This window comes from Urtica dioica, chromosome 8 (genome assembly GCF_054948205.1).
Source record: "Urtica dioica subsp. dioica isolate 48M chromosome 8, U.dioica_male_clone48M_v1_H2, whole genome shotgun sequence".
Classification (NCBI taxonomy): Eukaryota; Viridiplantae; Streptophyta; class Magnoliopsida; order Rosales; family Urticaceae; genus Urtica; species Urtica dioica.
This window is the reverse complement of record NC_142763.1, coordinates 4814118-4836723: the sequence shown is the minus strand read 5'-3', so window position 1 is coordinate 4836723 and position 22606 is coordinate 4814118. Positions and strand designations below refer to the sequence as shown.

The window sequence follows — 22606 nt, the reverse complement described above, 5'->3', positions numbered from 1 at the left end:
CTAGAGCCATGAGAAATTTAGACTATGCATAAGTTATTACAAGCAACAAAATATCATTAAAAATCAACTCTATCGGAGTCGTATTATACCCATCGTTGAAGTTTGTATATAATATATCTTTGAGAATCAGACTCCGAAAATGGCGTCTAACAAACCTTGTGACATGTATGAATGTCATGGAGAATCACACGAGTTTCTAATATTTTATCATATATATTTAGCATTTTTATTGTTAGATTATTAGTAATGTAAATTTATTTTTTAAATTCAAGTAAGTTGTATTGAAGCATTATAGAATTTGTATTATATGCGACATTATTTAGTACCCTTATTTGGATTATTCATATTCTAATATTTAAATTTAACGTGCCATATAGATAATTAAAGAAATATATAACGAATTTTTCTAATATTTATTCCTAATATTTTTTAAAAAATATTCTTATAATATCTTAATAAAATGACGAAGAATTTATTACAATTAGCTAATTATCTAGTTTAATTTAAAATTCTAGCCAAAATTTCATTTTATTAAAAAAAATTATTAACTTTATTCTATAATGTATAAGTATAGACCTAAAGTAAATTAATCACCCAAGACATACTGAGGCTTCTTAATAAATGTATAATTTATATTCCATTAATAAATGTATAATTTATATTCCATTAATAGGACGGTTAATTTTATCGTATTGCCTTATTATGTATTTGGTTCAAAATATTATTATATTATCATATCATGTATTGTTACTTTGAAGAAGGAAATAATATTTTGATATCATATATACGCGTACATATACCACGTGGCGAGAAATGAGCAACGAGAAGTTGTATTCGGAGCTGCGTATATTACATTAATTACACTTTGCCACCGACTTAACTTACCTGATTTACTCTCATATAACAAATCACAAGCTGAAACCCTACTAGTGATTTCTTGAAGGGAATCAAGCAAACTGAGCAACGAAAGTCGATCATTCAGCGGCGAAGAGACAGACTCGATCAATCAACGTACGTAAGCAATTCCTTAATTAATTTACCCACATTTACTGTGATACATGATTGTAATCAACCCGAATACAAAACCCTAAATATTGCCGCATTAGTCTTTAACTTGTAAGCTAGCAGCTTAAACCCTAATTCTCGATTAATTTTGGAGAAAATCGATTGCAGATTGATCCTAGTTCGTTAATAGCTATGGTGCGATGGATGATTTGTGGAGTGATTATCCAGAGTTGGACGAGGAGTTCCTCTTCAGTGACGAGTTCAAGAAGAGCGTTCGGGACGAACACGACCTGTTGTTGAGCGAAGAGTTTTCTTCAATTTCAGCGGAGTATTCTTGCGTTACAAGCAACCACGACGAGGATGAGAAGTCAACGCAAGGACGAGTAGGACCCGGGAAGTGTATGACTGAAGAAGCTGTTGCTGTGGAAAGAGCGTTGCGATGCAGAGGATGAGGCGAAGAACAAGTCAACGGCGATGAGAGGGCAAGAACGACCCGGGAAGAGCATGAAGGTGCTCTTGGAAAAGCTTCGCGAAGACAAGAAGACAACAAAGACAAAGACAAAGACAAAGACAAAGTCAAAGACAGGCACGACTGTGAAGGAAAGGATCGCAAAGGTTCTCAAGAACAAGAAAGCCGAGAACACCAAGGCCCACCGGCTCTTTTTCCCTCATTAGTTAGCTAATTATTTTTTGATATTGTTTGTTTCCATTCCATTGGATATATGGCTGTAATTGTAAATACAAACTGAATGTTAAATGCTGAGAGTTGAGTGGGTGCCAACCTAGTTGGGATGTGCTCAACCTCTCATATAGCATTCCTTTCTTGATCAATATCCGGCGTTTCACAACCCGATTTCCTCTCCGTCTCACTTCATCAAGTTCCGGACCTCCCACCGCGAAAACATCCGGTACCTCAAAACCGTCGGCATTATCCGCCCCGACATCGACCCCAGAAACCTCCCCACCTCCGACGCTGTCGCCGGAATCCTCGCCGCCGTCGAGTCCCTCAAGTCGAGCGGCTTCTCCGACCGCGACATCCCCCGCCTCGCTGCCCACGCCCCCGACCTCTTCCGTCCATCCGGCGGGCCCACTGTGGACGCCATCCTCGCCTTCCTGGCGGACGAGGTCGCCACTGCCTCGCCGGAGGATTCACGGCAGATGATTCTGCGGTGCCCGGCAACAAAGTCAGTGTTTCTCTATTCAAGCCTGGAGTACTGCCTCCGGCCGAGCCTGGAGTTGCTCCGGCGGGTCGGGGTGGCGGGGCTCGGGTCGCCCACGAGCCTGAACGCACACCTTCTCAACACGCGGGTCAACAAGCTCGAGAGGAAGCTCCGGTTCCTGAGGGACGAGGCGGGGCTCTCGGGGGAGGAGGCCGAGCGGGCCTGCGCTAGGGTTCCGGCGATATTCGGGTACAGCGTCGAGGGAGTCTTGCGGCCCAAGTATGACTACTTGGTGTGGGAGATGGCGAGAGGGTCGGAGGAGCTGCTCAAGTTTCCACAGTACTTTGGGTTCAGCTTGGGCAAGAGAATAGCGCCCAGGCACGAGCATCTCAAGAAGAGGAATGTCAAGATTCCTCTCAATCGAATGCTGATATGGGGTGACCAAAAGTTCTATGCCCAATGGAAATAACCAATAATTACCGTAACCTATTTTTTTTTTTTTTTTAATTGAATATGGATAGTGTATTACAAAATAAAAACATCACTTTGTTACCGTCTGTTCCGAGAAAAAGTATACAACAAGATAAACTGCCTTTTCATAAAATTCATGGCAGGCTCTTAAACTGAGCATCGGTGAATTTGGGAATTTAAAAACAAGTGTCTATGCTTGGGGCAGGTTTGTCTTTCATCGCCTTGCTCGATTCCCTTCGATCTCTTGTGTTTTGCACAAAAATCTGTAAGAGAACAAGATTACAAAAACTACATAAAAAAGCTATCTCCAAACAGTCACAAATTTATCTCAGAACATCTAATGGTAGTTTTCTAACTGGAAAACAGGGTCATGGGGGTAATTAGAGTGTAATTAAACTGAATGCTTCATTCAACGTACGGTTGATTTGGGGGTTTAGATTCAATCTGTCTCACTACACAAAAAGCTTAGCCAATTGGGAAATAACATACTGTAAAAAAAGAAATGAGAAGGAAAATAAGTTACCCCAACATTCCGTTTGTTTTGATTACGAGCTCGATATCAGTTCCGACTTCAGCGACTTTGGTGTCTTTGGAAGCTTTTGCTGCTTTAGCTATGCTTTGTACATCAAAGCCCAAAGCTAGTCTTTTGACTAGACCGTTCAGCATCTGTTTCAAAAGCAAATATACAAATAAATAAGATAAGAGAAAACAAACGCGCCGAGCTTGTTTGGCACCGATTGACTAACATGTGATAATTATACATGTGGTGAGAAACATACCAGTGATCCGATTGCAACCAAAGCACGGAATTTTGAATCAACTTCTAGATTTTCCTGCTCGGCAAGCTGCAGAAACGATATATTATCAAGTTATAATATTTAACCCAAGTCCATAAAAACTGTAATAGCAAACGTAGCACAGATAAATCCAAGCTCAACATTATGGAAATATGAAGTTCCGTTTTCAACACAAAATATTTTGAAAGAGTGAATCATACCTCGATAGCAGCAGAAAGAACCTGAGACTGACCTTCTTCATCCTTCTTTTCAATCAACAGCACCGCATAGCTGGCACATTACGAAACATGGCTCCAATCATAAAAAGAGGAAGAACAAAATGCATAAAACCCTTTCGTTTCATCAGAAATAACCGACTCAGAAAATAAATAAATCAATAAATCAAAGAGATGGCTAGAGAAAAGTGCACCCAAATAAATAAATGAATAAAATCATTCAAAAAAAGGCACGTGTAAAGATTTTGGAGGATGAACTCCACAATTTGTTGTCGGTAGGCAAGAGGTAAATTCTCCTTCAGTAGCCATTTATCAGCGGTGTCGTACGGAGTGTCTGTTCAGTGAATTTGATTATTGCTCATTGTCTCAAAAACTGATTTTGCGGCCAATGTAACCGCACCGTACTAAAATATAAATCAAGATTTTTTTATTATATAATTAATGCGAATTGTAGACAAACTCAGCACCTTTAAACAACTTGTGATTATAAACCTATATCTCGATAAAGCTAAATGAGAGATCACATGCTACAGCCCACAAAATGTTCATATGAATTTATTATTCAGTGCACTTTAGACCACAGAATCCTAACATCCCATTGGTAGCTTAAGAATTGAGATTCTCCAATATATAGACGTAAATGGATACTAAACTAAAAATGAAGAGTTACAGAGGTTTAAAATTAGAGGGCTAAAATATGGAAGAAGAGAAGAGAACAAGTAGTAACCTGATCTATTGTAAGGCAACTTGCGTATGGGCTCACCATCTCCAATATCAACATCAAAAACTGAAAGAAAAAGAGAAGATGAAGTTCTTTTTTGAAATCGATTTATAATTGATAATGTGTCTGATTTGAAATTTCAGAAATAAAGATGCTTACCGTAATCATATTCAATTCCATCAAGAACAGGACGTTTTGTGCTGTTGTCCGGTCCATCAACAATCTCTCCAATCTAGCTAACACAAAATCAATGACACGGATATAACACAAAGTAAATAAATGAAACTTGTTTGAAGAACTTGAAGCAGAAAAGTGATATGTTCATTTTCTAAAATGTTTCCAGTCAAACCGAAATAAAGCAGCATATAGTTTTTGTGGATTACAAGTACAAGAAAATATGCTAACAGTTGCAACCAGCAAATGAAAACTTGCAAAATACAGAAATGGATGATTTCAGAGCCACATGAAAACAAGAGCAAAACAAAACGCTTGATATAGACAATGCAAAATATAAAAGATAATTACTTTATCCCACTTTTGTTCTCTCAAATTTCAAGCATATGCCACACCGTTGTCCCCTTCTCTAACAACTTTTGTCTGACCATCACTGGAGCCTGTATATCATAATGTTTGAACACGTGAATAATAATCAACGAGTTCAAGAACAAGGAAGTTAATACGACTCCACGAACACACGAGGCTACATTAAGTTATGGTAGCCTGAATTGCTTTTGGAAGTTATATGAACATAAATTGTTATTCGTAACCTCATCTATAATCTTAAGACTATCACTAAAAAAATTACAATGAGTAACCTTTTGATCAGTACAGCATTCTAACCTCAATGTTGCCAGAAAATGAAAAATTAAAACTATCAGTATTACCTGGAATTTGCAAAGCATCGAGCCCGGGTAGATCTTCCAGTTTTAGTCCTCCAACTTTCTTTCTGAAAAAAAGCCACAAAGTGAAAACCAGACAGCTAAAAAAGAGGAAGTAAAGGCTCAAGAGAAGTCTTATTTGAGGGGGTAGTTGATATTTTATGAAAGGCAACGAAAAAATTATGAAGGTGGATTTTGTTTGAGAGAGAATGCAGGCAAGCCATGACAGTAGATTGATATGACAAAACCAAAATCTCAGACAATATTAGGCTAGTAGATTAATAACTCAAACTGGTAGATAAGCTTTGAATCGTACCGGCTCAATTTGTATTGAGAAAGCAGCGATGCATATGACTCGAGATCTACTGGATCAGCAATCTTATCATGATTCGTTGTCCAAACACGTGCAACTCCATCTGAACACGCAGTCACAATATCCCCATTTTCCAAGAATTTGGCATCCCAAACACAGCCGGGGTGTTCTATGCTCTGAACGCATACCCCATCTGAACAATTTGATTAAAACTCCAGGTTATAAACTAAAATGAAATTCATGTTGCAAGCATTAAAAAATTTGGACAAAAACTAATGCCCTGTGAAGTAAAACTGATACCGGAGCACCCAAATGCACAAAAGTTATACTAATGATTAATAAATATCTCGGGCGCTTTAAAAGTTATACTCTGCCTATTTTAAATTGATGAGACTAGAAAAGATTAAAAACCAAACAGTTTTTTATTTTTTTTCTATTAGCACAATGCTTTACGCCTCAGCTTCATCCAAACAAAACTAAATAAAATCCATCAGATCCAAACTTATAGGTCTTCATAAGCTTTCTAATGACAACCAAAGAATTGTAAGTCTTGGCGTAAAATAAATAGCATACGTTTGATAAATCATATAACTGTGAGAAATAAGCACATAAACTGGAAGCAGGAGAGAAATTTAGAAACTATCCCTTCAGTGCAAAATGACTATGAGGTTGAGATAGAAAGCTTTACCTTTCCATATCTTTGCAAAACGATCTTCACTACCACTGACTATAAGGCCAGACTCGTGTGAATCAACTGAATAGACAATGGACGTATGACCAACCATCTCCAATAATACTTCACCCGTCAAAGCCCATAACCTAACGGAACTGCATCATTGTCACCATATAAAGCTTGAGTTGTTATAAAAACATTGTATTAACATCATTAGGGATGCACTTCGCACCAAAAGAAAAAGTTCGAAAGCTGAGAAAAGTAAGAAATTCTAACCCATCATGTGATGCTGAAAGAATTCCAATATCAGACATCACTGCCAATCCTCGGACAGTGTCTGCAACCACATACATGTATACTTTCAGATGACAATTTATTTCAGACAACAGAGTAAAATATGGTTTACACTTATTGAGGGAGCCAAAAAAGTGTAATCTAATCAATGCACTTCCATAAAATGAGTCAAACATCAGTGATGAGCTCGGTGTCTTTCACTAAAATGCAAGCGGAAACAGAATTCAATTCCTACCATCGCCCAAATCCAAATGTCGCCTTTCTATATTAACTTTTTCATTTTTTCATTGGTTATTTGGATTCGAGCAAGCAATAAAATTTTGTTTAAACCTAATATATGTACTACGCGGAAATGTTCGAAACTAAAATTTAACAACCGAACCTGAATGCCCCGCCAAGGTACGTGTGCATGCCTTGCCTTTCCAAATGTTAATAGTTGTATCGCTTGAACCTAAAATTGAACATAAGAATGACGAGGATGTATAGCTTCAACAACTCCAATGGATGTTCTTATAGCTTATACCCTTAAAGAAATTAGCAATACATTGTTGAAAGTTTAAAACTACTAATTATATGAAAATTACCTGAGGCAAGCTCGCCTGAAGGTAACTTAATAACTGCTTGGATAGGTGATTTGTGACCTTCCCAGGATTCAACAACTTGACCTTTTCTCCACCGTTTTAGAGTACTATTTCAAATACAATAAAGAGATTACAGGTTTGTAATTTCCAATCAAACGAAACACCCAAAAAAAAATCAAAAACAGATTCGTCCATTTATATACAAATGAGGCAATGCCATTCTCTAGTCTTAAAAAAGTGAGAACGTTGAGAAGACAGACTAGCAGTATGCTTGCAATGACTCCAACAAAAAACTCACAAGCATAAGATACTATTGTTATATTTACTAATAAAATAATCTAAGCCTACAACGAGTTTTCCTTCATCTACCAAAGCTCGTAACAACTTGAAGCCAAGATTCTCATGCCCAAATCAAATCTTTAACACAATGCATCACTGCAGCGTATCATCAGAATATATCACTATGTTACAAAAACACTACTGTTTCTTCTTCCCAATCCACTCCCCTTTCAGTCCTCCAAATGTCAAATTTGCATCAAATGAACCTCAACCAATACAAGGTAATAAAAAATATTTCATAAACGCCGGGAATCAAACAGAAAACTCACCAATCAACAGACGAGGACACAATGTCGCCGCCGTCCACAGCAAAGCCGGTGACCTGAAGCTGGTGCCCCTTCAGCGTCTGCACCGGGTCGCCGGTCCTGAGGTCCCAAACAATGACCAGCGTGTCCATTCCGCCGGAGATGATCCCGCCGGCCGGCATATCCTCTGTGGGCGAAATCCAAGCCACCGGACCAACGAAACTCGTGTGGCCAAGCAGGATCTTGGCGGCGGAGTAGCGCCGCGCGTCGGAGGCGTCCGGCGTCCAAAGCCGCACCGTCCGATCTCGCGACGATGTCGCGATTCCGACATCGCCACAGACGCAGATTCGTCTAACCTGGAGACTTCTCGAAATATGGGTTTTTTCAGGGACTGATATGTAAATGGAAGAAAGAAAAAAGGAAACCCAAAAGAAGAAAAGGTTTGCTTGGTCCACAAGTTTTCTATTAATAAAGCCCAATATAATGACAAATTTGGTTATTTTCTTTTAAATTTACCTCCTACAATAATTTCTCTCATGGCACAATCCCAAAGAATCTTCTAAAAAAAAAAATCCCATAATCAATCAAAATCATAATTTGGACAACTATTAATAAATTTCAAAAGAGATAATATATTGTGTACAATTTTACCATCTTCTTCTTTTTTCTCTATTTGTTTTCTATGAATCTCGTATATGTCAACAAATTTAGACTTGTTTGACGATTTCTTGACATATATATGTCAACAATGTCAACAAATGAAATAATTTTGTGACATAATTTTCATGTTTTATCATATTCACTTATTATGTTTCACGTAGCCCGAGTAGCAAGCTTTCACCGGACTTGTATTGTATAAGATATTTTTAACTCATGTAATTTAAAAAAAAAATAATTTTGAGAGATACAATTTGTGAATGATTTAAAAAATGACACACTTTGTTGACATATATGTCAATAAACGACACGATCTGTTTATATATATATATATATATATATATTATATATATATATATATTATATATATATATATATATATGACATATGTCCATAAACGACACGATCTGTTTATATATATATATATATATATATATCAGTAAATTTGGATTTATTTGATGATTTATTGATATTATTTCAACAAATGACACGATTTATTGACATATATCTTATCAAATGACATAATATGGTGACATTGGTTTGATGAGATTCGCACCTTTAAAGTATTTTCATCAAAGCGTGATACTAGTAATTATAGTATAATAACACAAACATATATCTAAGAATTCATATTTCAATAGCTAATTACATTCACAGCTACATGTTTGAAAAAGAATTCTAACTTGCTTTATTCCAAAAGTATTCCAAAACAAATTCTAAACATGCTTTTTTCTTGATACACGCCAATATTTCCCCAATTTGAATACAGAAGTTAGATGCAAACTTGGTTAGATGAAAGGGGATCAGCTATGTAAAAAACGTACTGGAGTCTAAAGCATAAATTAGTGGTGAAAATTATGAAGACTGAAGTAATATCTGTCTACATACTCTTACAAATTTAATACCAAGTCAATTCACTAGTTTCATATTTCAATTGTTTGTAGATGCTTTAAATTATCTGATATTCACATACATTGCCAAACTATTTTTACAAGTAATTTGCAGTCCATTAGAAATTTAATTCAATAAAGCAACAAAAAAAAATTATTCACCAATTTGTGAATGAACCAAAACCAATTGAGTTAAAGATCCAAAATGCTGACAAAGTAAGAAAAATAAAAATAGAGCGAAGGTGAGTACTTGATCAAACCCCAACCCTCGAGAAAATCGGAAGCCCTCCGAATCGAACCTACATCGCCGATGAAGTTCCTATGGACCTCCGTGAACGCTACTCTCCTCGAGAAATCGGATTTGTATCGCTCAACAATGGAGTTTATGTAGTACATGTAAATCATAGGGCACTTCCCCGGAGACCTTGAGTCTAAAAACTCCGGCAAGAATCGGACCTCCCATATGTGCTCTTTGCCGAACGAGAACCATCGTATGGATAGAAAATTAAAGAATGCGGAATAAGGGCTTATGAACTATTTGAGGGAAACAAATATGGTGACCTACGAGCGTAACTTGGTACGTGGATGATGGGGACAGAGGGTTCGGAGCTCGGCGATGGTTTCGGCAGGCAGGGAGATGTGGTATCACGGCGGCCAGACCAGAGTTTCAAGTGGTAGTTTTGCCTTCGTCCCCCCGGAGACAATCAAAAGCCCACTCCCAGTGAGCCATACTGCCACGTAGCGCCGTCGTCGAGAGAGACATCACCACCACTTTAAGAATTACTGACCCTCTGCCACCAAGAGTACGGGGGATAATCTGGATGCGGCTTGACTCGCGCGACGGTGCTGAGAGGTTGTGGTGAACAGTACTCGTCGTTGTAAGAAGAAGATCCTTCGTAATATGTAAATAAAGAGTACTCCAGGTCTTGAGGAGCAAGTCCTTCCGATCTAAAGTTGTTGGACAACTCATCAACGTCATTGCTAGACGTAAATGACATGACATCATTCATACTTCTGTGATGCGCCCGTAACCTGAATTGAGGCTGTTGGTTTACATTGTGAATATGAAATTGTCTATTCAATTGAAGTCAAATATAAAGACTAAGACTACATCCAAAATTTAGAGAAATACTTTTTATTTCAAACAAATTTTAAGTCTTGTCTGGTGCATCTAACTCTAAGTTTATGTCTATTGTCTAGTAATAAACTTGTTAACTAAATGTTAGGGGTGACTAATATGGCTTCTTATGAATTAATAATGTGTGTTCTTTCTCTAAAGTTGTTTAGGGGCCGTTTGGTTTAGTTTTCTAAACTCGTTTTCTGTTTTTAAATTCTGTTTTCTGATTCTAATTTTTAAATTTAAAAAACAGATTTAGAATTACGTTTCAGAATATTTTAAATGTTGTTTGGTTATGTTTTCCATTCAATTGTATAGAGATAAAACAGAAAACAACTTTTCATTGTTTTCTGTTTTCTAAACAAATTTCAAAGAAAACAGAAACATGATTCTAAATCTGTTTTTTGAATTTATAACCAAACAGTTTTTCTAAAACTGTTTTCTAGAATTTAGAATCAGAAAACAGAAAACAAAAATAGAAAAGTTAACCAAACAGGGGCTTAGTAACTTTAGTTAGAACTTAGAAGAGTTCATCTCAAGATAGAATCACGGTTGTGTTTGGTTTTCATTCCAAAAAGTGTTTTTGACTTTTTGAGATAAAAAAATTGAAAACAAAAAGTGAAAGTTGCGTTTGGTTTAATTTTTCGGAAAAAATTTTCAAAAATTTTTGAAGTTGTTTTGTCAAAGAGTAAAGAAAACTGAAAACAAATAAAATGTGTTTTGTAAAAAAAATTTATTCTTTTCTCTCCTCCTTCTTCTTCAAAAACAAAAATGAAAACTGTACCAAACAGTTTTTTCAATTTCTCAAAAACAAAAATGAAAACTGTACCAAACAGCTTTTTGAAAACAACTGCAAAATAATTTTCAGTACAACTACAAAAATTAAAAAATAGAAAACAAAAACTTTTCGAGTTAACTACCAAACAAGTATATATTTTTAACTAAACAGTCATTATTTTATAATACCCTTTATGTTTCTAAAAAAAATATTATTTGTTTTATATTTTAAGATCATGGGAGTCTCCTTAAATATTCTCAAATATTCTTCCTAAAACTCGTTCATTAGATTCGTGGCATATTTCGTAATTTTAGGCGGATATGATCCTTAGATAGCCTTGTTCAGCAGGTACTACCGTCCAACAGTGGTAACCGACTGCTCAAGCGTTCAAACTTCAAACTTCAAACAAACATCAAATTTTTCGACATAGTTTCCGATTTTCAAGGTAATTCTTTTTTTTTTTTTTTTATTTTTTTTTTTATTTTTTTTTTTATGTCGATACTTTTCCGTGCCCTTAAAAACATGGCCTCAACTCAAGCTATTTGATCTTCATTCACTCACTACATTCTCAGCAACTATACAGCACTCGAGTTAATTACTCTCTTTTTTTTGTTTGTTTGCCTAAAATACCCTTTTATTTCTTCCCGGTATTGTTTGGCATTGATATTTCAGATGTGCTTTGTGGAGGAAAAAAAAAGTAATGAAAAAAAATGAGTCGGGTCTATATATTGTAAAAATGTTACCCTTCTTGCTAATCAATCAGAATCAAGTAATTGACTACGAACCCAATCTAAAAGCTCATTTCTTTTACGATTTTTACGAATGAGCCGATGGGTTTTGTAGTAGATTGATTTAAAAGAATTTGGTAGATGATAATCAAGATAAAGTGGGAGATTTCTTTCCATTTTTATCCCTTATTGTTGGAATCGGGATTCATACTTGTCCACATTTTGCAATATTGGTCTTTTCACTGTAAAATTGGAGATAGAAGATAGAGAATCCAAGTAGTTCTCCAGTTTTATATTAATAAATCAAATACAAACAGCATGGAGTCTCTCTCTAATGCCCTTTTCCAGGTGTATACATATATATGTAGAGAGAGAAAGAGATAGAGAACCCGTGCCAATAGAAATGCTGCGAGGTTCTTGATCATTCGAACAATGGAAGAAAAAAACCCTTCTCAAACGACCGACAAAACCGACCGCGCCGCTCTGACTCCGCTCAGGATAATCCGGGGCATCCTGTGCTTGGTCGTCCTCATCTCCACGGCTTTCATGATGTTGGTCTACATCGGGTTCGCAACCGCGGTCATAACCCGATTCCTCAGCACCCGACAGAGCCGGAGAGCGACCTCGTTCTTCTTCGGGTCGTGGATCGCTCTGTGGCCGTTCCTCTTCGAGAAGATCAACGGAACCCGAGTCGTGTTCTCCGGCGAAGCCCTCGGGAACGGGGACGATGATGAGCGGGTTTTACTGATAGCGAATCACGGGACTGAGGTGGATTGGATGTACCTGTGGGACTTGGCGCTGCGAAAAGGGATGGTGGGTTATATCAAGTACGTCTTGAAGAGCAGCCTCATGAAGCTTCCGTTGTTCGGTTGGTCGTTTCAGGTCATGGAGTTCGTTCCCGTCGCGAGGAAGTGGGAGATCGACGAGCCTGTGATGAAAGCGATGGTTTCGTCTTTTCGGGACCCGAGGGACCCGCTCTGGCTCTCCTTTCCCCGAAGGCACCGACTTCACGTAAATATGAAATCTTTTTTACATCACTCTCTCTCACTCAAATAGTAGTTTTTTACACTCTTAACCTCTATGATTGTGAATAAAAAGTTGAATTTGTTATACTTTATGCAGAGAGCAGAAGTGCATTCGTAGCCAGAAATATGCGGAGCAAAACGGCCTTCCTGTCTTAAACCATGTCTTGCTCCCGAAAACAAAGGGCTTCTTTCTCTGTTTGGATAGCCTCAGAGCAACTCTCGATTCAGGTTTCTTATGCCTATCTTTTATTTACATTGTAATGACATATATCAATCAGAGTATGATACTCTAGATAAGTAAATAGTTTGTTGCTTGTTTATAGTCTGAAATACATCTTTAATCTTATCAGTGAGAGTAGTTAGTTTACAGATAGAGTTTGAGAATGATTATTTAGGGGAAATGAATTATTACCGGGTCTCTTGAATGCATAACGGTGCACCTTTCAACCTTTTAAGGTGCATCTTTATTTTTTTAATATATTTTTTGGTATATTAGACTGTTTTTTCAATCCCTACGTCTCATTAATCTTGCATCTTCCATCGATGTATCAAAGAATTTCGAGGGTTCTTATTGTCAATAACTCGGGATAATATTGAATCGAATCAAATCTCTTCTTTGATATGTGAACTTGGTTTGTGTGTGTGTGTGTGTAGTTTACGACATAACTATCGCATACAAGCATTGCTTGCCGACTTTCATGGACAATGTCTACGGCGTAGCTCCTTCAGAAGTCCACATTCACGTCCGGCGCGTTTCGCTCGACTCGATCCCGGTCTCCGAGGAAGAAGTCAACGCCTGGCTGGTTAACAACGCTTTCCGTCTCAAGGACCAAATGCTCTCCGATTTCTGCTCCCGGGGTCGGTTCCCCGACCAAGGAACCGAGGATCATCTCTCCACTGCCAAGTGCCTCGTGAATTTCGCGGCGGTGATTCTCATGACCGGTATTTTCACATACCTAACTTTTTTCTCCTCGGTATGGTTTAAGATTTACGTGCCTTTGGTTTGCGTGTATTTCTCGCTAGCCGCGTGTTTCAACATAAGACCTGTTCCAATCGTCGATCTAGTCAAAGCTCGGCTCAAACGAAAATCTTCCTAAGGTCATTATTTATTTAATTTATTTAATTTTTATATGCTAGTGACACTGATCATGTACTCGACTCTGGATATTCATGTCCGCAATAAAATGGTTATTGAATCGATTAAAAAGTTCATGCTTGCTGCTAGCTAGGTGAGTATTGAGGAATTATGTTACTTGAATGCCAAGGCAATGATATATTTGTGGAACGACGTGTCGTTTCTCTTGCCAGAGAACTCATATAAACGACTCACTTTTACAACCTATGTATTTATATTTTTTTGTTTTAAGAAGTGTTGTGATCGCTAGAATGGAATTGCTTAACCAAATTTGTTGTGTATGGAATCCAATAACCAAATTCCTAATATTATAAGTTTTTGAAAAAATGAAAATGCTCTCTTCTCTCTCCTCCCTCTTTTCTCTCTCCTCTCTCCTCTTTTGTCCGTTCTAATTCTTGCCATGGCAACTGTTCGGAACAACCAGTTCTGCACGAACTTCCAATCCGATGCTAAAAGTTTCTCTTTAGCAATAGGTAACGATGGAAATATCGTCAGAATGGTTGAGAGGATGGGAACTAGATTTTATAGTATCCTTCTTCACCGGAATGCTCTTTTCTGGATTTGTGACCTCCTTCCCTCTCTGCTTGCTAGTCATAAACCAGAATTTTTCAGAAGGAAGTTCAGCGGCAATGGTTATGTGATTATTGCAGATGTTTTCGTCAATAGAAGAGGACGTTGCTTTCGAATCCTTAAAGTCTCAGGTGGGAACAGCCGAGCCATTTTTGTCCCTGAAGGTTTCAAAAGCAGAGGATGGAAGAGTATGTTCGGGTCTTTCAGCAGCCTCTTGAATGGTTGGAGGGAAAGCGCTAGGCCTTCTCAATCTTTCAGAGAGGTCTCTCCCCCGAGGTCTTATGCAGCAGTTGTGTCTTCGAATGGAGCAACATCTCGTCCCCTTACATGCACGTCGGCTAGACCTCCCTGCCCGAAAGTCGTTGAAAAGGCGCCAGCGAAACTTGTCTCTCCCTCTTCTTCCTCCTCACGTTTTTCTCAGAAGGATTGGAATCTCGCAGTCACAGTCCACAGGCTCTCGTCTCCAACATATTGGAAATTTATTTTCGATGATTTAAGCTTTTCTCTTTGTCGGAACTGTCCTTACACACCCTTTGGGAGTGACAAAGCTTTGCTTTGGTGCTATAGTTTCGAGGAAAAAGAAAAAGTTTTAAGTCTGAGACATATTTTCGATAGGACTGAGAAAGTGGCGGTGTTATCCTCCTGGAAACCAGAAGATCATTCCCAGGTCTCTGAGCCGCTTGCCAAAGACTGCTGGGTTGGGATAGCGGGCATTCCTCCTAATCTTTGGTCGGAGGATCTGTTCCTGAAAGTTGGAGAGTTGTGCGGAGGTTTGCTTCAGATTGATAGAAGCACAAGAGACTTATCTTTCCTGAAATTTGCTAAGATAAAGGTCAAAGGCTCTGTCAAAGGCTTGTTGACTCAATCTCAAGTCTTAGAATCCGAAGCAGGAAAGATTGAGTTCTCGTGCTTCCTTATCTCCGAGAAACCTCATGGCCGGAAAATTCCCAGAACCCTCGGAAAACTCAGAGAAGCTTCCAAGGGTGGCTTGGCGAATCCTGCTGAAGATGACGCTTTGGAAATAGCGTCAGAGAGAAGGCAATTATTGCCCTCGGGAGAAGGCACGTCGACAGAAGGAATTTCGCCAGTTCCCCATATCACTGCTTTGAAGTCGAAGGGCAAAGAAATAATTTCGGAGTGTCATGAAAAGAGCGCTCCGAAGTTATTGGAGGTGGCCCCCTCACCACGTCCCTTTTTTATTTTAGAGCCTGCTTCTTCTTCAAATATTAAAAAAGGGAAGCCCATTTTAAAAGCCCAAAACAGTTTCCCAGTGGATCCTCCCCAGACCACAGTTTGCTCTGATTTGGGCCCAGTTCTCAACAACCCATCAGATCCTACCGGGTTGGAAGTATCTCCAGAGCTTTTACGAAGATCTTGTTCAGAGAAACGATGGAAACCAAAGAATAAGGCTTGTTTCAAAAAAGCTTTGATCTCTAAATGGTCGGACTTTTCTAAGGGATTAAAACATTTTCCGCCTGTTAGAAAGAATATCCTGGATTATGAGAGTGATCCGGAGTCTGGCCGGCCGTTTTCCCGTTTCTGGAAGAAGACTTACACCAGGAACAGGAACCGGGATCAGGAAGTGGAATCCCGACGAAATCCCTCACTCTTGGTCGATGAAGATATCGAACACTTCCCAGAGAATTTTCTCATTCGAAGTGATGGAGAAGTATCGGTGGAAGATGGTTCTTCGGAGGAAGGTTTTCAGTCGTCCGAGGAAGATGAGGATTCCAAACCCGACATCGCTCTAGAAGGACTGGATGTTTTGCTCGCAGAACAAGACGATCCCGGAGTCCCTCCAGGTCAGACCGTATCCATGCCTCCCCTCTCTGTACAAGAACAGGAGTTGCCCCTAGCGATGGTGTACCCGGAGAATTCTGAGCCCGTCGATCTTGTTCCCGCGTCAGCAGATCAAGACCTCCCTGATATTGAGGGATGGCAGTCTCAAACTAGCAGGAAGAAAAAACGCACCTCCAGAATAAAAGGTCAACAACGTGAGTTACATTATTTGGACTTCCAGGTCAGTTTCGGAGCCAAGGAAGCAGGGGAAAAGCCCGGTAATAAATGAAGATTATCTCGTGGAACATTCGCGGTTCGGGATCTCAGATTAAAAGAAGGGGTGTGCGTTTCCTCATTTGTAAAGAAAATCCCGACCTAGTGGTTTTTCAAGAGGTTCGTATGAGAACCGTTGATAGAAGCTTTATCGGTAGTGTTTGGAGTTCGAGGTTTAAGGAATGGATCCTTCTTCCTTCTTTGGGGACTGGTGGAGGTATTTTGGTGGTTTGGGATACGAGACGTGTCAAGGTGGTAGACAATATTGTGGGAGATTTTTCAGTCTCGATCGAGATTGTTCAGGATAATTCCTCTTGGTGGTTCTCAGGTGTGTACGGGCCTTGCCGAGTTGAAGGTAGACGGGAATTCTGGGATGAGCTTGCTGGGCTTGGAGCTCTTTGTGGCGAGAATTGGTGTATCGGGGGAGATTTTAATGTGGCTAGATCTCAGGCGGAGAGAAACCCAGCAACGAGAGCTAGAAAAAGCATGCGCCTTTTCAATGAGTTGATCGCAGAGCTAGAACTTTTCGATCCGCCCCTTTTGAACGGTATTTATACCTGGTCGAACTCTCAGGTGTGTGCTCGGCTAGACCGCTTCCTTTTCAAAGAAGGGTGGAGAGTCTGTTTTCCTTATAATAGACAGGAAGCTCTTCCCCGGGGGGTTTCGGATCACTCTCCTATTTCTTTAAATACCGATCAGATCAAATGGGGCCCGAGCCCTTTCCGCTTCGATAATGCTTGGCTGGCCAATCCAGATTTTAAGCTTTTTGTGAGAAAGTTTTGGGCAGAGACCTATGTTCAAGGTAAAGAGGGATATTCTTTTATGCTCAAACTCAAGTTGATAAAGGAAAAAAAATCAAAGAATGGGCGTTGGAGGAAAAAGAAAAAAGAGAAGGGGAAAAAAGCCGTATCTTCCTCGAGCTCGGAAGGCTTGACAGGCTGGAAGGAAGTTTGTCTTGGAATGACGAGGCTCGTTTGCAGAGGATAGCTCTTAAGAATCGGCTCAACATTATTCTTGAAGAGGATGAGCGCTCGACTAGGCTCAAGTCTAAGATGAGCTGGGCTAAGGATGGCGATGGTAACTCTAAACTCTTTCACTCCCTTATGTCGGCTCGTAAAGCTAAGAACGGCATATGGAAAATTGAAAGGGACGATGGATCGGTGACCGTTAGAGAAAACGAGATTGTTAGTGAGATTAATGGCTTTTTCAAGAAGTTGTATTCGTCTTCGTCTCTTGAGGAAACCAGCTGGGACGACATTGGATGGGACCCTATCTCTCTAGATAGTGCTGCCGGGCTGTCTAGGGAGTTTGAAGAGCTAGAAATTAAATCAGCGATTTTTGCTTGTGAGCGCGACAAGTCTCCGGGACCGGATGGTTTTTCTATGGGTTTCTTCCAGGATTTTTGGGAGATGATTAGAGAAGATTTAATGCAGATTTTTCGGGATTTTTGGAATAATGGGATTATCAATAATATCTCAAATGAGACTTACATTTGTCTTATCCCTAAAAAAGTAAACTCCACAAAGGTCTCAGATTTTAGACCTATCAGCTTGGTCTCAAGTCTATACAAGATTATTGCCAAAGTTCTCACGGAACGCTTGAAGTCCGTCATGGAAGAAACCATCTCCCAAGCCCAAGGCGCGTTCGTGCAAGATCGACAAATCACGGATTTGATTCTGATCGCTAATGAGGTGGTAGAAGAGTACAGCCGTACAGGGAAATCATGAGCCCTTCTTAAAATCGACTTCGAGAAGGCTTACGATCGTATCGAATGGAATTTTCTAGACTTTGTCTTGGAAAAAAAAAGGTTTTGACGCCAGATGGAGGAAATGGATTCGCGGCTGCCTCTCTTCAGTTTCGTTTTCGATTCTCATCAACGGGCGTCCTCGTGAGAGATTCTTCGGATCGAGAGGTATTAGACAAGGAGACCCTTTGTCTCCCTTTCTCTTTGTGTTGGTAGCCGATGCCCTCTCTCGTCGTATTCAGCGAGCCATCGACCGAGACAGCTTCAGCCCTATGAAAGTAGGGGTTACCGATCTTAAAGTCTCTCATCTTCAGTTCGCTGACGATACTCTTATTTTCGGTGACGAGTCGGAACAAAGTTGGCTGAACCTTATGGAAGTGGTTAATAGTTTTTGTGCCGCCTCCGGTCTCAAGATCAACAAGAATAAGAGTAATTTCATGGGCATAAATCTGGCTCCCGCGGTTTCAGCGGCCATCGCTACTTCTTTGGGGTGCCCCGAAGGAAGATGGCCTATTTCTTACTTGGGTATGCCGCTTGGGGACAATCCTAGAAGGAAGGCGTTCTGGGATCCAGTGTTAGATAAAATTTCGAAGAGGCTCGACGGGTGGAAGAAAGCTTATCTCTCGAAAGGCGGTAAATTAACTCTTATTCAAGCAGTGCTATCGGCGCTCCCTACCTACTACATGTCCATCTTCAAAATGCCAATCGGCGTGGCGAATGAGATAGAGAAGAAAATGAGATTGTTTTTATGGGAAAGTTTTGACGGGTCGAAGAACCGAGGGGGAGTGGCTTGGGACGTTTGTTGTAGATCCAAGGAAAAAGGTGGGCTCGGAATCGGAAGAATGGTTGATAAAAACACTTCTCTTTTGGCCAAATGGCTTTGGCGTTTCCCGTTGGAGAAAGAGGCGCTTTGGCACAAGGTTATTAAAGCAATCTACGGGAGTCACACGAACGGGTGGGATGCGGGGGATGCTAGTTGCAGGACCTTCAAAAGTCCTTGGCGGTCGGTCTGCTCTATTCAAGATAAGTTTTTCTCGAGATGTGGCTGGAAAGTGCAAGATGGTTCAGTGGTGAGGTTCTGGGAAGATGATTGGATTGAAGGCGGGAACTTCTTAGAAAGGTTTCTAGGGCTTGCTCGTCTTTGCCCGCTAAAATTGGTCAAAATTAATCGGATCGCTGTCTTTTCCGACGAGTTCTCTGGAAAAATTGATTGGAATTTTAACTTTCCCCGGAATCTCTCGGATAGAGAATCGATTGAATACGCGGAGCTAAGTCATATCTTGGAGCCTATCTCCCTTTGGACTGGTTTCGAAGACCGAAGAAAATGGCTCGACGATACATGTTCTTTCTCTTCAAAGTCTATGTATTCTGACTTGGCTCCTGTCTCTCCCTCTCCAGCAGTGGCCATGGTCGATGAGATTTGGAAGGCGAAGTTCCTAAAAAGGTCCAATTCTTTGGGTGGAGATTGGTTCTTTCCAAGGTAAACACGGCTGATCTCGTCCAACGGAGTAATCCTCAATGGACCCTTCTTCCGAGCGTTTGTCCCTTGTGTAGAAGTGCAGCGGAAGACATCCAGCATCTCTTCTTGGAGTGTCCCTGTTCGTCCCTCGTCTGGGACTGGATTTTTAAGAATTTCTCGATTGAAAATTATAGGCCTAATTCTGTGGCCGAGCTTTTTTCGTCGCCAGCTGCGTACAACAGGAATTCTAAATGGATGGCTGCCTACAAGATAGCCAGATTGGCCGCTGTTTGGTGTATTTGGGGCAAAAGAAACAAGATCATTTTCGAGGACGAGGATTGGTGCTTCGGAGCGGTGATGGAAAGTATTAATCATTGTATTACTCTTTGGTTACATGTCAATTGTAAAGATTTCTATGATTTCCCTTTTTCTTTTTTGTCTAGAGACTGGGTTTCAGCTTTGGTCTGAAGTTTTGTAGTGGGCTCGGTTTTTTCGGTGGCTTTTGTTTTTAGGCCTGACTGAGCTCTGTTATTTCCTGTACTGCTCTCCTTTGTTTCGGAGATTTTTCAGTTATTAATAAAAATTATCGTTTCTTTTAAAAAAAAAAAATAACCAAATTCCTAATGTGTTCCAAATTCCAACTACTTATTGTTATCTGTATCTTTATTTATTTTATTTTTTTTTCGTTTTGCTTCAACAAATTGTGTTTGAAAGAGTTTGATGATTAATAATTAAACAAAGAATCCAAATGATTGCGAAAGCAAAATGTGATGACATCAAGCAGTTTGCGTAATTCCCCTTAAGTGGTCAATAAGTTGTGAAGAAGTCACAGCAAAATGAATTGGTACCACAAAATAGGCTAATCACTTTATTTATTTATTTATTTATTTTTTTTTTTTTATATTTTTTTTGCTGTTGCTTTCTTCTCTCGTATTTCGCTCAGCAAATCCTCTCCGACCACCACACAGAAAGCTTGACCATTTCAAGAAATCACTTGACGTAAAAGACTCAGTCTAGTTCTACACTTTAATTTGTTCTCTTATTGTTCTTGCTTTGGTCATAACTCATGATAAACTCTTCTTAGCCAAGCCAATCATGAGGAGAATAATTCCTCTATATTCAACTATTCCATGCTCTTGGGCCGAATTATTGGCCAGATTGTCCCTCTCTCTCTCCAGACCTGAATTTGATTCCTTCCAATTTCCACCTAAAAATTGGGCTTGTGTTGAACTAACACGTGCAATATTAAGTGATTATTTTACCTAAGAATTGATTGACAATTGACAGTGAAACCAAACCTTAATAGAAATAATTTTAGAGGAAACGTCAAAATCAGCTCGTCATTGCAACGCCTTTCAGATTTTCCCAATCGATTACTCAGTAATTCACCAACAAACCATTGCAATTTGCATGTAAAAATAATATTTAAAAAAAAATCCTAAATTTTAAAATTGTACATTGAATTAAGTATTAAACTACAAAGTCTATCACAGTTTACAACAACACGAATTACTATACTTGTAAATAATTATCATAATTTACCAAAGAAATTGAATGGATCATCAATGGCCGTTAGGGTTTTTGATGATCCTCTGCAGAACGACGGTCCTGGCTCGCCGGATGTCCCTGCTACAGACATCGGCCTGAGCTCCGAGCTCGTCCACGACCTTCATGAACACTCCGAGATGCTTCCTTACCTCTTCGATCCCAACCCTCACGGCCTCCTCTCCCGCCTCATCGGAGCCGTCGATTGCGAACTCGGCGCTCTTCACCAGCCGTTCGATCTCCGTCTCGAGTCGATCAATCAGGACTCGAATCCCGTCCAGATCCTTGATCGCCACGTAAGTCCCGACCTGCATCGATCCGAACACCTCTCTCTGACCTTTCAGCGCGTCGTCGTACTTCCTCCACAACGAGTCCACCCACTTTCCGACGGAGCCAACCGGAACCGCCGCCGCCGCCGCCAACGCCGCGGCGACCGGAGGAGCCGCCACGGCGGCGGCGACCACGGAGCAGATCAGAACCGCGGCGAAAGTGGCGACGAAGATCATGCTCGAAACCTTTCTCCAAGCTCGGATCCGCCGGAGCTTCCGGTCGAGGCGGCTCTTCCGGCCGCTGAGCCGCTCCAGCATTGCGACCTGGTGGCCGTACACGTCGCGGAAGAGATCGAAGAACTCGGCGGTGAACGGATCTCCGGCGTCGCGGAATCGCCGGAGCTCCTCCAGAGTCCTGGCGGATCGGCTCGCCGGAGACGACGACGACGACGACGATCCTCCGCCGTCGAACTCGCGGAGCGCGACGAGGACGAGGAGCTGGGAGTCTCTGGCGCGCTTGAGGCAGCGGTCCAGAGCGGCGCAGAAATCTAGGGTTCGGAGGCTGTTCTCGAAGTAGTCCTCGACGAGCTCGAAGAGCTCTTGGCTTTTCCAGATGTCTTTCTTGCACTGCAAGATAACTTTCACGACCTCCTGGTTCATCTCTAGGAGGCACTCGGTGACCTCCTTGAGAGACTCGAACGAGAGAGCTCGAACCTCCACGCCCACGGCCAGGGTGTTGATCACCTGGTGAGTCCGAGCTTGGAGCGCTGTGTCGAACAATTGGAGGTCCGAGTCCAGCTTCAGAGCCGCCTCGTATGAGCTCAGCTCCGCTGAGTATTGCTGTACGTTGATTGTCGTCATCGTCGTTGTCATCGTTGTGGTCGCCGAAGAAGAAGTACCGGCATTGTGATGCGATTTCTTGCTCATATGGCTTCCCATGGTTTA

General features: G+C 40.5%; 3 protein-coding genes and 2 pseudogenes across 4 annotated transcripts; 3 read left to right on the top strand and 2 right to left on the bottom strand.

The window, feature by feature from the left end:
• The first annotated feature begins 1479 nt into the window (after positions 1-1479).
• LOC149387474 (transcription termination factor MTEF1, chloroplastic-like) lies at positions 1480-2685 on the top strand. Its single transcript, XM_089622158.1, has 2 exons — positions 1480-1620; positions 1819-2685. Exons 1-2 carry the CDS (start codon positions 1480-1482, stop codon positions 2632-2634), a joined length of 957 nt encoding a protein of 318 aa, XP_089478284.1. The 3' UTR covers positions 2635-2685.
• Positions 2650-10218, bottom strand: LOC149387473 (ubiquitin homeostasis protein lub1-like; annotated as a pseudogene).
• Positions 10219-11438: 1220 nt separating this feature from the next.
• Positions 11439-14096, top strand: LOC149387472 (putative 1-acyl-sn-glycerol-3-phosphate acyltransferase 5; annotated as a pseudogene). Its single transcript, XR_016300706.1, has 4 exons — positions 11439-11579; positions 12211-12873; positions 12985-13115; positions 13542-14096. The product of XR_016300706.1 is annotated as a putative 1-acyl-sn-glycerol-3-phosphate acyltransferase 5 (transcript).
• A 267-nt stretch (positions 14097-14363) lies between these two features.
• LOC149387471 (uncharacterized) lies at positions 14364-16660 on the top strand. The gene has a single exon (XM_089624068.1). It carries the CDS (start codon positions 14423-14425, stop codon positions 16658-16660), a length of 2238 nt encoding a protein of 745 aa, XP_089480194.1. The 5' UTR covers positions 14364-14422.
• Positions 16661-21134: 4474 nt separating this feature from the next.
• On the bottom strand, positions 21135-22606 carry LOC149387470 (UPF0496 protein At4g34320-like). The gene has a single exon (XM_089623800.1). It carries the CDS (start codon positions 22598-22600, stop codon positions 21410-21412), a length of 1191 nt encoding a protein of 396 aa, XP_089479926.1. The 5' UTR covers positions 22601-22606; the 3' UTR covers positions 21135-21409.

Coding starts and splice junctions, on each gene's coding strand:
- LOC149387471 (XM_089624068.1), top strand. CDS start 14,423: ATGGCAACTGTTCGGAACAACCAGTTCTGCACGAACTTCCAATCCGAT.
- LOC149387474 (XM_089622158.1), top strand. CDS start 1,480: ATGAGAGGGCAAGAACGACCCGGGAAGAGCATGAAGGTGCTCTTGGAA. Junction 1,621..1,818: donor TGAAGGAAAGGATCGCAAAG/GTTCTCAAGAAC, acceptor CCTCTCATATAG/CATTCCTTTCTTGATCAATA.
- LOC149387470 (XM_089623800.1), bottom strand. CDS start 22,600: ATGGGAAGCCATATGAGCAAGAAATCGCATCACAATGCCGGTACTTCT.